Source organism: Mytilus edulis, chromosome 10, assembly GCF_963676685.1.
Source record: "Mytilus edulis chromosome 10, xbMytEdul2.2, whole genome shotgun sequence".
In the NCBI taxonomy this organism is placed as follows: domain Eukaryota; kingdom Metazoa; phylum Mollusca; class Bivalvia; order Mytilida; family Mytilidae; genus Mytilus; species Mytilus edulis.
Window position 1 is genome coordinate 68,583,890 of NC_092353.1, and position 16,855 is coordinate 68,600,744.

Here is a 16,855-nt window from a genome sequence, read left to right on the forward strand (position 1 = left end):
AAATTATTCTGATTAACACAAGAAAAATGTGTTTTCAACAATCAATGAAACTACATGTATGAAAACTCAAATCTTCCACAAATTTAATTTCAAATGCAACCCACAGATAAAATTGAGAATGGAAATGGGGAATGTGTCAAAGAGACAACAACCTGGCCATATAAAAAACAACAGCAGAAGGTCACTAACAGGTCTTCAATGTAGCGAGACATTCCCGCACCTGGAGGCGTCCTTCAGCTAGCCCCTAAACAAATATATACTATATCTAGTTCAGTGATAATGAACGCCATACTAATTTCCGAATTGTACACAAGAAACTAAAATTAAAAAAATACAAGACTTACAAAGGCCATGCCAGAGGCTCCTGAATTGGGACAGGACAAAAATGCGGCGGGGTTAAACATGTATGATATATGACCCCTATATCTATAATTTAACCTGATAGAGACTCAACAACTAATCTGCAGAAAACTGTGCCTATAAAATAACAACAGCTGTTCAAGCATGAAAGATTCTAATCATAAATGACCATAACACTTTAAAAAAATAGTGTGTTCTGAATTTTGGATTCGCAATGCTCTTCAATTTCATACTTTATTTGGCCTTTTACCTAAATATGATTTAAGGGTCACTGATGAGTCTTTTAAAGATGTGTTTAAAAGTGTGTCTGACATACAAAATAATGTGCCTGGTGTCTTTGACATTTTTTTTCAAATGCTTGAAAGTGTGATCAATGTTTCAAGGTGTGATCAATGTTTCAAGGTGTGGTCAATGTGGTGTGATCCATGTTTCAAGGTGTGATCAATGTGGTGTGATACATGTTTGAAGGTGTGATCAATGTTCGAAGGTGTGATCATGTTTGAAGGAGTGATCCATGTTTGAAGGTGTGATCCATGGTGTGATCAATGCTTGAAGGTGTGGTCAATGTGGTGTGATCAATGTGGTTTGATCAATGTTTGAAGGTGTGGTCAATGTGGTGTGATCAATGTAGTGTGATCAATGTTTGAAGGTCATTGTTTGAAAGTGTGATCAACAACTTGGATAAAAAAGTTTATCCTTTAAAGGTGCTTCACAGTTTTAGCGGCTGCATTTTCCCTACTATAGATGACATTAAGGTGATAGCAGTTTGCTAATCCTTATTTCATTCTTATTAGGAATAGTACATGTGTACTTAATTACATAAGTGTACTTTGCTGTAAAGAAACAGACAACTTAAAGCATCTGTCTTTTATTATGATTGGACATGAGCTTCCATGAATCTTAATGTATTTTCTTTTTAGTTCTTTTCTCTTTCGCTTTTATTATTTTCATAACTTTGGGGTTTGCCTGGAGTAGGAGGTACATATGTAGCTGCCTACATGCTTCCACATAATTAACAGCCCTAAAATGATTTTTATTTGTTGGATTGCTGTCTCATTAGTCTACTATAGATCTCCATTTATTCACATAATCGTAAAAGGGTAAAATATGTTGTGTGATGAAATCATACTTATATCTATTATATTTACAATTTAAGGCCTAGCTCTTAGTCTATGATATAATTCAGTTATAAAACATCAGTTAATATTGAACTGTAATGTTTGCCTATCAATAAAGTCATCAGATAGATACCAGGATTAAATTTTGTATTTACACCTGACGTGTGTTTCATGCTTGGTCTAAAAAAAGACTCCTTAGTGATGCTCAAATCCAAAAAAAGTTACCTTTTAAATGCATTTTTAAAAATCTTGGTAAAAAGTTGTATATTGATTGACATCCATATTAATTATGTCAATACACAGTGACACTAATACGTTACCCTAAAAAACAAGTATGCACATATATATCTATTACATGTATGATGACATGTGAAAAAGAAGATGTGGTTTAATTGCTAATGAGACAACTCTCCACAAGAGACCAATTGACATGTTCATCATTAAAAGTCAATATTTTGAACAATTTATCTGTTCTAATAATTTCTAAAATCAAATTAAACCTCTTTTTAAAAAGCCACTGTACAGGGCTTCTGTCCAGTGTACCAACAATACATTAGACATTAGCTAATGTGTTTATTAGGTCAGAAGTTCATACAGTACATAACTCAACAGAACTGGTTTCCTGTCAGATATTTCTGCCTGATTTAACTGATAAGTTATTGGATGTGACTTGTGCACTATTACATAAATGTCCTATTAAATTGAAACATCCAAAAATAGCTGTAACAGACATATATATTTACAGAAATGCCAGAATGGGAGTCAAGACTTATAAATATTTTTTTTTCTAAATTCTATTTTGAAAATTAAATTAATAGTATATGATCCATGTACATCTACATCTATTTTACATATTTTGGAAACGTAACCCTCTATGGTCATGATGGTTAAATTTTAATATGGAAAAATTAACGGTATATATAACTTAACCCTCTCAGTTTTTATTTCTAAACTGACAGATTTTAACATGCGTCATTTAAGGATGCATCATATCATATGTATGTAAATTGCAAGCTAAAAGTACAACAATCTACTGGTAATGATTCAATTAGACTTTAGACTATGTATATATAGTCTTTAACATACATGTATTTATAATCGAAAATGGAAATGGGAAATATGTCACAGAGACAACAACCCAACCAAACAACAGAAAACAGCAGAAGGCCACCAATGGGTCCTCAACGATTGCCCCTTTATAAAAATGTGGACTTACGTTCAGTGAAAATGGATGTCTTACTAAATTCAAAAACATATAAATGAACACATACAAGATTAACCCTTTCCTCCATAATGACGCCTTTTGACGCCACCCCCTTTACTCCATAATGACGCCTTTTGACGCCTGTGTATTACATCAGTTGAAAAGCTTGGACTACAAAGTGTCTTTAGTAGACTCAAAAAAAATTTGTATCCAATATGAAAAGGAATATCATAGAAATGTCTGACTTTAATCTATTTGATGAACTATTTGTTTTTCGCAATGCATTAATACTTTAAAGCATATTTTCAGCATTTAATTGAAAAATCCTATGCAAATCAAGTATGCAAATAAAAAATTTCAATGGAGGAAAGGGTTAACAAAGGCCAGAGGTAGTAAAATTTTGAACATTTCAAATGACTTATGTGAGGCTTTTTTTTCAGGATTTATTAGATATTTTCATGTGTTGATTCAGATTTGTTTCCTCATTTTGTGTTGTAAAGTATTCATTTTTCGTTTTGTCATTTCCAAAGTTATTTTCAGTTCTTATCCCAGATAAGTTATCTTTTTCCCAATTCTTCTTTGAAATTTGTTTTACTCATAAAGAAACAAAATTCACAATCTTCTTTTTAAATTATTGATAATGAGGCTATTTTGTTTTGTTATATTGAGATTTATAGTTATATGACATTTCAAAATTACTATAATTACACAGAAGTATGGAATATCATTAGAAATACGATAAATAAAAAATACAAATGAGCACTCAGCATATGATGTCTGCAATACAAAGCTTGCAGCGGTGCTTAAATATGTCAAATCATAAATGTCGTCAATAATTTGTACGTTAATGACAGAATTGCACCCAGAGCTAAATATGTAGGGCAATGTGATCTAAGATTACTAGATCAATGTATCATTTCAAACATTTTTCTCTTAATTAAGTCAAATTATATTCTCATATACTGTAAGTAACAAAATAACTGCTCTTTTATATAATGATATAAAGAAAAAGGCCTGTTTAATTGTGATTCGTATGGTGTAAACTTTAATCCTTATGCAATTTCCATGAAAATACTTTAATGCATGGTGTAGAAAGTTGTAAACCAGTAAAAATCCTTTGTTGATCACTAAATGGATTTTGATTTTTTTTGTGTTGCTAGACTGCTGTCATACCAATGCAAGGTATACTCTTAAAATGAGTGTGTGGCAAATTCCATAGAATTTTGTCAGTTATTGGAATCTTGAAGACCTCTACATGCATGAATCTTTTGGTTTTTTGTCTTGTGTTAATTTGTAGCTGTCTAATTAACTGTTTAATGAAAAGACTCCTTACTCCTATACAAATAAAAAAGAAGATGTGGTATGATTGCCAATGAGACAACTATCCACAAAAGACCAAAATGACACAGACATTAACAACTATAGGTCACCCTACAGCCTTCGTCAATCAGCAAGGCCTATACCGCATAGTCAGCTATAAAATGCCTGATAAGACAATGTAAAACAATTCAAACGAGAAAACTAACAGCCTTATTTATATAAAAAATGAATGAAAAACAAATATGCAACACATAAACAAACGACAACCACTGAATTACAGGCTCCTGACTTGGGACATTTTCAGATGTTACATAGAGATTTATTGCAAGTTTTAACAGTTTAATAAATTGAACTTTTTTGTTGCTGACAATCGATCAAGACACTTAATTGAAAATCTGCAAGACAGGCACAAAAAATAACTACATTGTAGTTTATCAGGATGAGAATGAGGTTTAAGATGGGGTTTACAAACTTATAAATAGTGGGCTAAATTTACAGAAAAATGGACCAAAACTATAAAGAATACAGAATAATGGAAAAAATATATAATTTTGAATAAGTGACCACTGTTTATTAAAAGAAACTGGAAGATACAGGAAAATTCCAAGAGATTTAATGTTTTAAGCCATTGACCCATATGGGTGTAAAATGCTTTTCAATAAAGTAATATAATATAGACAAGAAAAATTACATTAAAAAGTAAACAATACAGAAATGAAAGGGGTATGTTTTATGCTATTTTAAGAATCCAGTTAAACAGGAAGTAAATCCTCAATAAAGTTAATGTAAAATACCTAAAAGAAAAATATTAACAGATGCATTAAGTATATAGAGCAGTGCTGTTTCATATCAATTTCAGAGATTTCAAAGAAAAACTGAGATTTTTTTCAAGTCTGTTCATGAATACTAATATCCAGATATAATTGACATAATAGCACTTCTGTTATCTCAGAATGATCATGATCTACAAATACACATTTTGTAAAAGTCTTTTTCTGTGTATTGATTTTTATTGGGTCATTAGTCTTATGATGAGGATTCGTGATGAACTAGTTATTGATCAGAAGGTCATTGGACAGGAGACAGACAGGGTATTGCCCCATAATAAAAAGTAACCTTCACCTTCAAGTTCTTTGTGTTTCAAATTTACTTACGCAAACAGATATGGATCCATTTTTTAGTTCTTTTCATGTACAAACAAGTTCAAAGACATTTTGACTTTTAACATGTAAAAATTGATCTATTTAGAAATGGTGTTTTTTTTATACCAATTTTATAGTTCTGAAACTTGAATTTGGAAAAGATAAAGCTACAAATGTAGTTGTATGAATCAAATACATATAAAAATATGGGATTTATTTTGTATATATTAAAGACAGCAACATAAAAATGCAAAAAAAATCCTTGGCCAGTTTTCAGCTTCTTACACTGAAAAGTTTTTACTGCAACTACATGTACAACTGTAAACATGGTAAATTAACTAGAAGTTGACAAAGTCAATGATTTTAATTTATATTTGTGCAATACATTACACATTGAACTCATAAATAATACATGTACAAAACATGTACATGTAGATGATTTATGTGTGTGTGTTTTTTTAATTTATACATTTTGTAAATAGTATGGACAGGATATGGTAACAAAAAAAAGGATAGTTTATTTAAATAGGCCTGAACTGATAGTAGTCAATTTTAAACTTTTAATTTCAAATTAAAGGTGACTGCTAGTCTGTCGGCACAAAAACTACATTATAATCATGATAATGAAAAATTTATTGGACGTCACAGTATAATATGACACTTCAAGTATAAAGCCTGGTGTCTTCTTCCGACCTGGTGTGGGTGAAGTTACCAAAAGTCGTAAAACCTTAATCATGTTAATCATGATCGAGATTTCTGTCAACAAAGGATTGCTGTGGTTTACCATGAAAAAAAATCATAACATAACTCTAACCAAACCAACCAGAGAATGATATATATATATATATATATACACATACATGTACATCCACATTTATCAAGGAATTATAACTATTTGAATCTGGAATGATTTTGAATTCTGGAAAAATTTATATTAAGAATTGTATGATGAAAAATAAACTTACTTAATGAGGGTTAGACAATTGCACGCATAGCTTAGGTTAATTTTACTTTACAATCAGGACAATGATAATTTCAGTTTTCATATAACAAACCCACCTAAATTTGGTCAGTTTTCATCTGTAATCCTTATCAGTTTTCCAAAAAGTCAAAATTATTCCAGATTTGAATAATTCCTTTCATTGTTACATGTATATTTCCTTGCATTGTTACATGTACATGTAAGATTAATTATGTACCTATCTATAAATATACTGACATAATGCTCCTGAAGTATACATTAGTACCCGATTCAAAAAGATCAACACAAAAAAGACAAATAATTAATGACTTTTAAATTCTAATAAATATCTTAAATGTATTGTTACAAGACTCAATATTTTTACAACTTTTAAAGTGTAAAATATATATATATATATATAATAGTTAAAATCTCATTGCAACAAAATTTTTGGAACCTTATATAGCTTCATTGTTATTAAAGTACACCAATTATTATATGTAGCTGTACATAGTTTTGTCCAATAAAATATCCATTTTCGTACATGTATAATGTATTGATAAAAATATGATAAGCTTTTATGATTATGCAACAAAGAGTGTTTTTTCACATGTAAGCAGATGGTATGCATGTGTATTCACATGTTAATATGCATTTTATTGATGAGTCCTAGTATAGACAGAGATTTATTGAAGCAATTTCCAATATAATTTTATGAAATTTCATGCATAATTTATAAAAACTTTTTCTTTAAATTTTAACAGTTGTATAAGAGTATAAAATGCAAAAATCCAATTCAATATTGTTGCACATACATGTACATACATTTTTGTACATGTATGATTTACAAAATTTACACATGGTAATATACATGTATACATATACATATATGTACAAAATGTATGTACCATCGTGTTTATAATTAACAGCTGTCAACACTATCTTATATCTGCATGGTACATTTTGTAAAATACATTCTTTTAATTCACAGCAAATTGAATTATTACATTCTTAGATAGGGGGAAAATATATGAGAATATTTCTCAAACAGGAAATAACTTTTACTGAAGAGTATCATAAAAATAATTCAGTACAGTCTGGGCTAAAGTAACTTGCAGTATCACACATGTCACAGCATAGTCACCCAGCTGACCTTATCACAAATACATTGGAAACTTACAAATGTCATTTTGCCAAATTGTAAGAAGAGTCTGAAAGGCCTTTGGATCTGGGCAGCATGCCGCATGTGGAATGAAAGTGCGTAAAAATTACTGAACCAAATATCATTTTACCGCTGATCTATGTTCTTATGAATTTCTTGATATAAAAAAAACAACATTAATCTTGGATTCTTCTGCTTTTAGGCAACAATTAAAAATATTTTGGTTTGCCCAAACCCTACTTAAAGGTTGAGACAGTGGGTAGGTACATGTAGGTAGGCATTTTCTTTTTTTTTAAAGAGAAATTGAAGTATCGGATGTTTATTTGTCTTCATGCCTATCTGATTAAAAAAAAACTTCTTCAAATCAGGACAATAAAAGAATTTGAGTAGGCATCTTTTTTCTGGGTAGGTAGCATTTGGACAAACAAACCTATTCTTTTTTTATCTAATATGGCCTTATTAATTTTTTTACTTAAAAATTTAACATGCAGTCAATAACCTTGTAACATACATTTTTTTGTACATGTACATTTTTTTGGTCATTCTGACCTTCATGAATTTTTATTTTCATTTAAAAAAATCTACTAATGTATATGCACATTGTAGAGAAAAGAAAATGTAAATGTCAACATCTACATGTAGAACACTGATTAAAGCATTTGTGGAGTAAACCTCAATGACCGACTCACTGACTCACTGAGGAAGCAACCAAACACAAATCTAACCAAAAGATATCAAGAAGACTGGAAGCAAACAGTTTATACATACATTTTATACAGGTATAAATTGATTCGCTGCACATGTTCATTTACTTCTTAAATATATCTGTGTCTATGTGCGCGTGACAACATTGTCAGAAAAGCGTTCAAGAAAACGTTGAAACAGCACGTAAAAGCTTAAATACTTTACTTTAATATACATGTGTCTTTACAATGTACATGAGGGGACATTTTCTCCAGGACATTTCCAATAAAGGGGTACAACATTGAAGTCATGGGTTTATTTTGACCAGTATAATTAATATGTCCAGCATTGCCTTGATTAACAGATTTACATGTTAAAAAGTCAAAGTTGTACAGAACTTATGTTGTATATTGTTATATGTATAACCAGCTTTAAATAAATCTTTATGCTTTGTAAGTATAAAGGCCACTGTTCAATAAAAGTACAGAGCATAATCGTGATGATTGTACAAAACAAATGACTGAAATGTACATTTCCTAGTGTTGTTATCAGAACTCACAATATTGTGACTATTTTCATGATTTTCCTAAAATTTAAAAACATTCAATATTTCAAACAGGACTGTTCCTGGGTTAGTGAGGTAATTTCCCTCCTCAAAACTGTAAGAAAACAGTTGATCTGTTCCTTTTAATATGAGGTTTGTGATGTGGCTATCCTCCTCAAAACAATAATAACCCAGGGGGGGACTGGATTCTATGTTGAACATTTTCTTCATGTATTTCAGAGTAAATAATCAAATATCACGAACCCTTATCAACCCTATTGGTAATACATTTACTATACTTTTCATTAAAATGAAAAATAAATGCTGTTTAATTTTTTGTGTAATTTTACATTTATCACACACCCTTTATGTACCCCATCACAGATGTCTTTGTCCGTAAAGTGTAAAACTGCAATGCGAAATTTGAGAAAATTTAGAATAAAACTCAACTTACGCATTGTTCACATCGATTTTATCATGTCTTGACGACCTTCTCCTTCTTTTTGGTGGTTCACATCCCACAGAATTCCGCTCACTACGAGATCGAAGTGCCGGGGTAGACGGTTTTGTGAATGAATTTTGTTTCAATAAGCCATTTAGTTTATGATTTTTTTCTTGAAAAACACTTTTATTTTTATTGCATTCAAGAGAACTTTGGGTACATAAACAGCGATGATTTAATCCATTTTTTCTGCTATATCGTTCCAGTTTAGAGACGCTATGTTCTTGGCTTTCTTCACTATCTTGTCCACAACTTTCCATGCACCCGACCGCCGCCATCTTTGAACTCTCGCCGTGACGTCATTCATTTTCGTAAGGAATCCCCTTTTGAAAAGGGGTTTTCCCAATATGGCAGGTGCTAGATTGACTTCAATTTGCCAAATTTAGAAAGCTTGATATCTCTGAATGGTAATGTAATGAAAACATATCATATCACGGTTGATGAAGTTCATATTTTTTCGAAGCATCTGAAAAGTTCTATATTTTATCAAATTGATTTGAAAATATTTGAACGTGGAAATATTTCACAAAAATCATTGTAAATAAATCACAAAATAACAATATATAAGAAAATACAGATGAAACTAAAAAAAACCTGCAGTTATCAAGGAAATATGGAGCAAATGTCCTTTTAAAGATCATTTCAATACACACTCAAGCAGTATGTAAAATTCAGGGATGACAGAATAAAAGTAGGTTTTTTGTCCTTCTCTGGGCAGTAAAATGCTTGCGAAAGGGACTTAAAAGTTTAAACAGGGCATCTGTTTGGCCGTGCAGGAGGTCTGATGTCTAGTGTCGAGCAGTAAAATGCTTGCTGAAGTGCCCTGTAAAAGGGCTTCTGTTTGGTTGTATGGGGTGCAGGAGGTTAAAGTATGCATCCACATTGGGTCTTGTATAAAGAAATTGCTGGTGCTCTCTGTATGTTATGAAGGTGGCCTGTTCATGTTTTAAATCAAAATGTCTGTCCATATGAAATTTGACTTCATATTCCACGGGCAGTATAAGTTTTCAAGATCTCCATCCCAGAAAACATACATACCTGCCAACTTTTCAAAATGCCCATGGGGGTTTTGCGTGCAAGATGGCTGTCATAGTTCTAAAAAACCTTTATGGGGGCCTTCAAATACGTTTAAATGTTGTTTTTTGGCTTCTTCATACTTTTATAAGCCTCATGTCATTTTACAATTAACTTTTTTGTTTAAAATTGTGGACATATTGCTCTTTCAAAATTTCAATTTGGGAGCCTCCATGGGGGAAATCCCTAACAAATATTGACAGTTGGCAGGTATGAACATATATAACAGGACCTATCTATTGTATTATGTTTATTGTTTATTGTAAATCTCATTGGGGTCTAAACCTGACACTGGATTGCAGATTTTTTGTAAGAGTATTTTAAACACGTGAAATCAAGAATTATTGTGCTGTGAAAACTGGAATTATATAAGGTCTAGCGGGACACAAGAAATTGCAAAAAAATGATAATAATAAAATTGAGAATGGAAATGGGGAATGTGTCAAAGAGACAACAACCTGACCAAATAAAAAACAACAGCAGAGGGTCACCAACAGGTCTTCAATGTAGCGAGAAATTCCCGCACCCGGAGGCGTCCTTCAGCTGGCCCCTAAACAAATATATACTAGTCCAGTGATAATGAACGCCATAATAATTTCCAAATTGTACACAAGAAACTAAAATTAAAATAATACAAGACTAACAAAGGCCAGAGGCTCCTGACTTGGGACAGGTGCAAAAATGCGGCGGGGTTAAACATGTTTGTGAGATCTCAACCCTCCCCCTATACCTCTAACCAATGTAGAAAAGTAAACACATAACAATACGCACATTAAAATTCAGTTCAAGAGAAGTCCTAGTCTGATGTCAGAAGATGTAACCAAAGAAAATAAACAAAATGACAATAATACATAAATAACAACAGACTACTAGCAGTTAACTGACATGCCAGCTCCAGACTTCAATTAAACTGACAAAAGGTTATGATTTCATCATATGAACATCAGGCACAATCCTTCCCGTTAGGGGTTTAGTATCATACCATCATAACATATATGAGAAGAACATAACCCGTGTCATGCCAACAACTGTTTTTAGAATAAATGTGTTTAGTTCCGATGCAAAGACCTTATCAGTGACTCAATATTAACGCCAAAATATGCAATCTTTAATGACTTGACAACAGTATCGTAATTATATCCCTTCTTAATAAGTCTATTCAAAGGTTTTGTAAGTTTCTGAGGTGAATACTGACACCTTTGTGCTTTATAAAGAATATTTCCATAAAAAAATGGATGTGAAATACCTGAACGAATTAGAAGTCTGCATGTTGAGCTATATTTACGAATGATGTCTTTATACCGATGATAAAATTTAGTAAATGTTTTGACTAGTTTGTGATATCGAAAACCCTGGTGTAATAATTTTTCAGTAATACATAAATTTCTCTCGTTAAAATCTAAAACATTATTACATACACGAGCGAATCGTACAAGTTGAGAATGGCCAAGGTACATAGTGTTAGCGGGATATGGGAATCTGACAGAACAGTAAGCGGGATCAGCGATTAAAACCCTCAATGAGACCCCCTTTATTTGTTCTCATCCTGAACATGGACATTTGTCACTGGACACTAAATTAAACTACATGTAGCTATATGACATTGTGGAAGATTATTTAAACCTCTTGTGTCAATTGCAATAACTGATCTAAAAAAAGGAATAGAAATACTCCCTTACATCCTTAGGAGAGGTTATGACATATCTGAGTAGTTCTTGCTTAGAAGTAGCATGTTTGGCATCCTATTTTGTATACATGTAACAAGAGTCCAAAAAGTAAAGAATTAAAAGTTCAGCAAAACCAATCTTCAATTCTGGATATAGATAGGTTTTGATTGACACATACATTTTGAGCAAGAGACTGAAGAGTTATTTCTTCTTTGTTGCAATGTTGAAGGTCTATATACATGTATGCAAAAATTACTTCATAACTCAGCAAAATTCACCGCTAGACTTAAGTTCTACACAACTCTATATGTAACAATCTAGTTAGGATCAGACTTGCTAAGTTGGTTCACTTGGTTGTAAATAACTGCTGGTTTAAGCCAAGTGCAATGGAATTGCCCTCAAAAATCCTTAGTGAGAACCCTGGTGAAGCACAGCTTTACAGATGAAGACAGATATTTCTGAGTCTCCTAACCACAATTACATCCTCCTTTATTCAAATATAACTGAATTATACTTGTGTACCAGCCTGTACTTACATGAGCATCATGATAGGTACCAAATGTGGATCAGGATTTGCTTATACTCCTGTAAAATCTGACATCACAGCGGGTAAAGTGGGTCTCATTGGGGTCTAAGCGTGATATGCGCGATTGCCGATTTTTTGCAAGCATGACACAAGTAAGTCAAATTATTGTGCCATGAAAATGGGAAATGAAGTCTAGTGGGACGCGGGAAATTAGAAAAAATGAGAATAGCTTACGTACATTATATAGTGTAAGCGGGATACAGAATCTGACAAAACAATAAGAGGGATCCGGGATCAGAACCCCCAATGAGACCCCCGGTAGAGTGTGTCCAGTTTAATGTATTGCACTTCTTAGAATTTCTATGTTGTGTTATGTATATGGTTGTTTGCTTTCTTTTATTATTCCCCCAGCATAGCAGAGGGGTTTTTAGGTTTTCTCTGTTTGTATGTCTGTCTGTCTGTCCGTACATCCGAAAATTGGTTTTTGTTCTTCAGGCCAAATAAAAATATATGTGTGGTTCCAGTTACCCTACCTACCTTACTTTTTAGTCGTAAAAATAGCCTACCCTAAAGATTTTTTTGTCATGTTCCATGAAGCACTGTTAAAGTCAGAATGTTGCTCCCATAGACTCAATGTAAAAAAATAACATAAAATAAAAAAAAAAATCCCTACCTACCTACCCTATTTTTTTTAAAATGTAACTGGAACCACACATTCTATTTTATTTGGCCTTAACATTAGTTTTCCGGAACCAAATGTTATGAAACTTTTACACAATGCTTATTACCACAAAATACACATCAAGTATGAATTTTGGTAGTGTCACTTCAACAGTTCTAGAGTTATGCCCATTTACAAAAGGAAAAATTGCAAATTTTATTTTATAATTTCAGCCAAGTAATGAATACTGTATACCTAGTAATTAAACTGTAGTCATGGAGGCAGACTTGCACCAAAGACCATCTCAAACTTTATCAGATGACATAGACACAGATGTACCTCTTGGTGAAGAGGCTTATGAAGCAGAAATAGAAAATAATGGAGATATTTTAGAACCTCCAAAGGTTCTGGTGGACCCCGGACCTTTTCTGTATAACAGAAGAGTATGTGTGGTAGCCTTGCCTGTTTTTCTGCTCATGTTGTCAATGGTTGGAGAAACGTAAGAACATGAAAAATATATATTTAATCAATTTTTTGTTCAATTTTGTGCTGAGCCTTAATTGTTAACGTAGAGTACATGGTGATTAAAAGTATTTTAAGGCATCTAAATCAACTATTTCATCTGAGGAATTTGTATTCAGAGTATGATCTAACTATTGAATAATACTACATAGATTATTGTTATTACTTAAATTGACTGGTTGCAGGAAAATAAGTTTTTGCCTACAGAACTAATTCTCAAATTTTTGGAATCTAAACTTTGAAAGGAGTAGGTTCAGTAAGACCCCTTTTTGGCCCCAAAATATAGCAGTTTTAGAAAGTTGTGAAAATGTAATCTTCAAGCTATATTTTAGAAAATAAAATGCTTCTGCTACAGAAATATGAGCTGTTTTTGGCACATACAATGCACAAATATCGCCTTCTAGCATCATTAAGTCATGATAAATTACTGAAATCTTCAAAATTTTAGCATTTTGGTTAATTTTTAGACGGTTTCCGTCTAAAATGAAAGTGGCCGCATTCGTGTTCATTCATTATATTGAAATGTAAGTTGTATTTGATGATAATACAAAACATATATAAAGGTTGAGGATGAACACGGATGCGGCCACTTTCATTTTTGACAAAAATCATCTGAAAAGTGATGTTTTTTGGCATATTTGATAGATTTTTCATATTCAAGCTTGAATCAGAGCGTTTTTAATGACTAAATCAGTTAAAATCTTTCACATAAACTAATCGAATCAATTGAAATAGACACTTAAGTGTTTAAAAAGTGTCCAGAAACTTTCGTTAGATGAACCTGAAATTTGAGGCCAAAATCGGCCCTTACCGGACCTACTCCTTTAAATAACCATAAGGTTTTCAATCATTTTTGTCAATGATATACATAACAAACACACACACTGTAGTCTGCTATAAAAGGTCCCCGCATGTTAAAATGTGAAACATTTTTTTTTTATATCAAAAACATGATTTAAACTTGAAAACTAAAGCAAAACAATCATATGACAGATAGCAGCCAATCATATGACAGATAGCAGCCAATCATTTGACAGATAGCAGCCAACACCATCCACTAAATTCCAGGCTCATGACCTGGTCAAGTACATTTAAGGTTTGAGGTAAATTTTCTTTCTTATATCTATATATGCAACAATATTTGTTCTTCTTTTCTTTGTAGACTTGTGTTGTTGATATGTTTTGGTCTAGCTGTATTGTTATGTGTAGACAACAAAGGCTTACATCAAAGGTAAATAAACCTTATACAGTGTCAAAAACCATGAAAACTGGATTTTAAGAAAAACAAAATTATGAGGTTTCTGTTGAAATATGATTAATTGAGATAAATTTGTAGTACTGTTTATGTTAACAGAGCATAAATATTTACATTTTTAAGACCAAAGCAAGACTTATCTTAATTTTATAAAATAGTGAAATTTTAGACAAAAAGTTATTTTCAATGAGCAAGCCTAATATTACAGAAAGTCCTGAAGAAACATTTTACCATGGACACTTTATAATGTATCAACAGTTTGTGTGAATCTTAGAATACACATGATCTATTTAAACATTAAGATTATCTCTGAAGAATTCTATAGGTCATATGAGCTGATGTAAACATAGATATAAATACACAGGCAAAATAGTAAATAAACATTTTACATATAGTCATGATAGTTGAATGATTTTGGTGGCCAGAATCAGTCTACAAAAGGAATTCTCAGATGCTCTACTTCACTTTTCAATGTTGCCATTTCTTAAGAATAACTAAGTATAGTTGGCTTCATCCCAGTTAAGAGTTTAGAATTGAAATTCGGATGGATACAGTTAAATTAATATGAGTTAAATTATTATTATTGACTTGCAAATGAATAATACTTCATCAATGAATTTGAGGTTATTTCTAAAAAATCGAACCAAAACTGATTGCTGTCAGCGAAATATTATTTCACAGTTCGAATTAAATAAATGTTTAGACAAAAAAATCATGTTTTGATTTTTTTGTCAACTTTGTAGCTAATGCCCTTTTAATGACATTTATTTCTCTTTCAGTTGCTAGTAAACAAAATTCATACTGTTCTTTCTTTTCAGGAGTATGGTTGTATTTATGTCCATTTTTGTTCCAAGTCATATTCTCATCATTTACTCATTCTTTCCTTTAATCTGGTAAGTATAATAAACATCATGTGTCAGAAATAATGCATGTATTTATAATACAAATATTTAATAAATAGCATGTCAAAAAGTAAAATCACATAAATACTGAACTCCAAAGAAAATTCAAAAAGGAAAGTCCCCAATCATGCCAATAAAATGGCAAAATCAAAAGTTCAAACACATCAAACGAACGGATAACAACTGTCATATTCCTGACTTGATACAGGCATTTTCTTGTGTAGAAAATGGTGGATTGAACCTGGTTTTATAGCTAGCTAAACCTCTCACTTCCATGACAGTCACATCAAATTCCATTATATTGTCACCGATGTGTGAACAAAACAAACGGACACAATAGGTAAAAATGTCAAAAATAGGGATACAGCAGTCAACATTGTGTTATCATCTAAATCACTATAAAAACAACAAATGTAAGGAAGAAGCACACAAAGGCATGCATCAAAATCAATGTCCTCGTTTTGCTTATATTATATGATTTTATTTATCTATGTACAAATGGAACTCCTTCTGGGCAATAGTTTTATAGGTTTTGAAATAAGAGTTCAGCATTCAATAGTCTATGTCAGAAGAGAAGTCTAAGAAATAAAGACAATGATTACAATATGATAAAATCAAAACAGTGTTTTGTCGAATCAGCTGATAGTTGTTTTCAGTTTTCAAAATTTAATTAATAATTGTAGCAATCAACAGACAGTCTGAGGTATTCACCTAAAACAGAATTCTTTTGCATATCTTACTGAAATAATTTTCAAAAATTTCTGAATTCCCAGTGCTTGATTATTTTGTTAAATGAGTAAATTCAGAAAATATATAAATCGAACAAGTCTGGTGTAAAAGTTTATAATTTACTTTCATACATACATTATACATTTCAGGGTATCTGTACTGAATCTCATATTACTAGTTCTAGTTAATGCTTTTATACTGATGACTGGAGCGTGGATAATTCTACAGTTCAAGGTGTTCAGAATGAACGAATATGATGTTTGTGTGGTAAGAAAATAAGTCAATCACATTTAATATTGCTATTTTACGAAATTTTCCTTTGATCTTACTGACTGATAATTTTCATTGTGATATGAAAAATATTACTTAAAACTAAGGGCGCATGTGACGTTGTCAATGAAATTATCAATGTTGTCATAGGTAAAATAGAAATAATCATCATTTCACTGTACCAGCTCAAGCGAGAAAATCAATCTCATTGAGATGACAAATGATAATCTATAATTTTAAAGCAAATTAATT

General features: G+C 31.7%; 2 protein-coding genes across 2 annotated transcripts in view; one reads left to right on the forward strand and one right to left on the reverse strand.

The window, feature by feature from the left end:
• Positions 1-9,289, reverse strand: part of LOC139491764 (zinc finger protein aebp2-like) — a 48,790-nt gene extending 39,501 nt beyond the window's left edge. The window contains exon 1 of the mRNA XM_071279615.1: positions 8,950-9,289. Coding sequence (XP_071135716.1) covers positions 8,950-9,275 — 326 coding nt within the window. The 5' untranslated portion in view covers positions 9,276-9,289. The remainder of the gene's footprint in view (positions 1-8,949) is intronic.
• The window catches only part of LOC139491763 (uncharacterized), a 28,743-nt gene continuing 21,143 nt past the window's right edge, over positions 9,256-16,855 (forward strand). Inside the window, exons 1-5 of the mRNA XM_071279614.1 lie at positions 9,256-9,404; positions 13,159-13,424; positions 14,610-14,678; positions 15,521-15,595; positions 16,483-16,600. Of these exons, the coding sequence (XP_071135715.1) occupies positions 13,201-13,424; positions 14,610-14,678; positions 15,521-15,595; positions 16,483-16,600 (486 nt within the window). The 5' untranslated portion in view covers positions 9,256-9,404; positions 13,159-13,200. The remainder of the gene's footprint in view (positions 9,405-13,158; positions 13,425-14,609; positions 14,679-15,520; positions 15,596-16,482; positions 16,601-16,855) is intronic.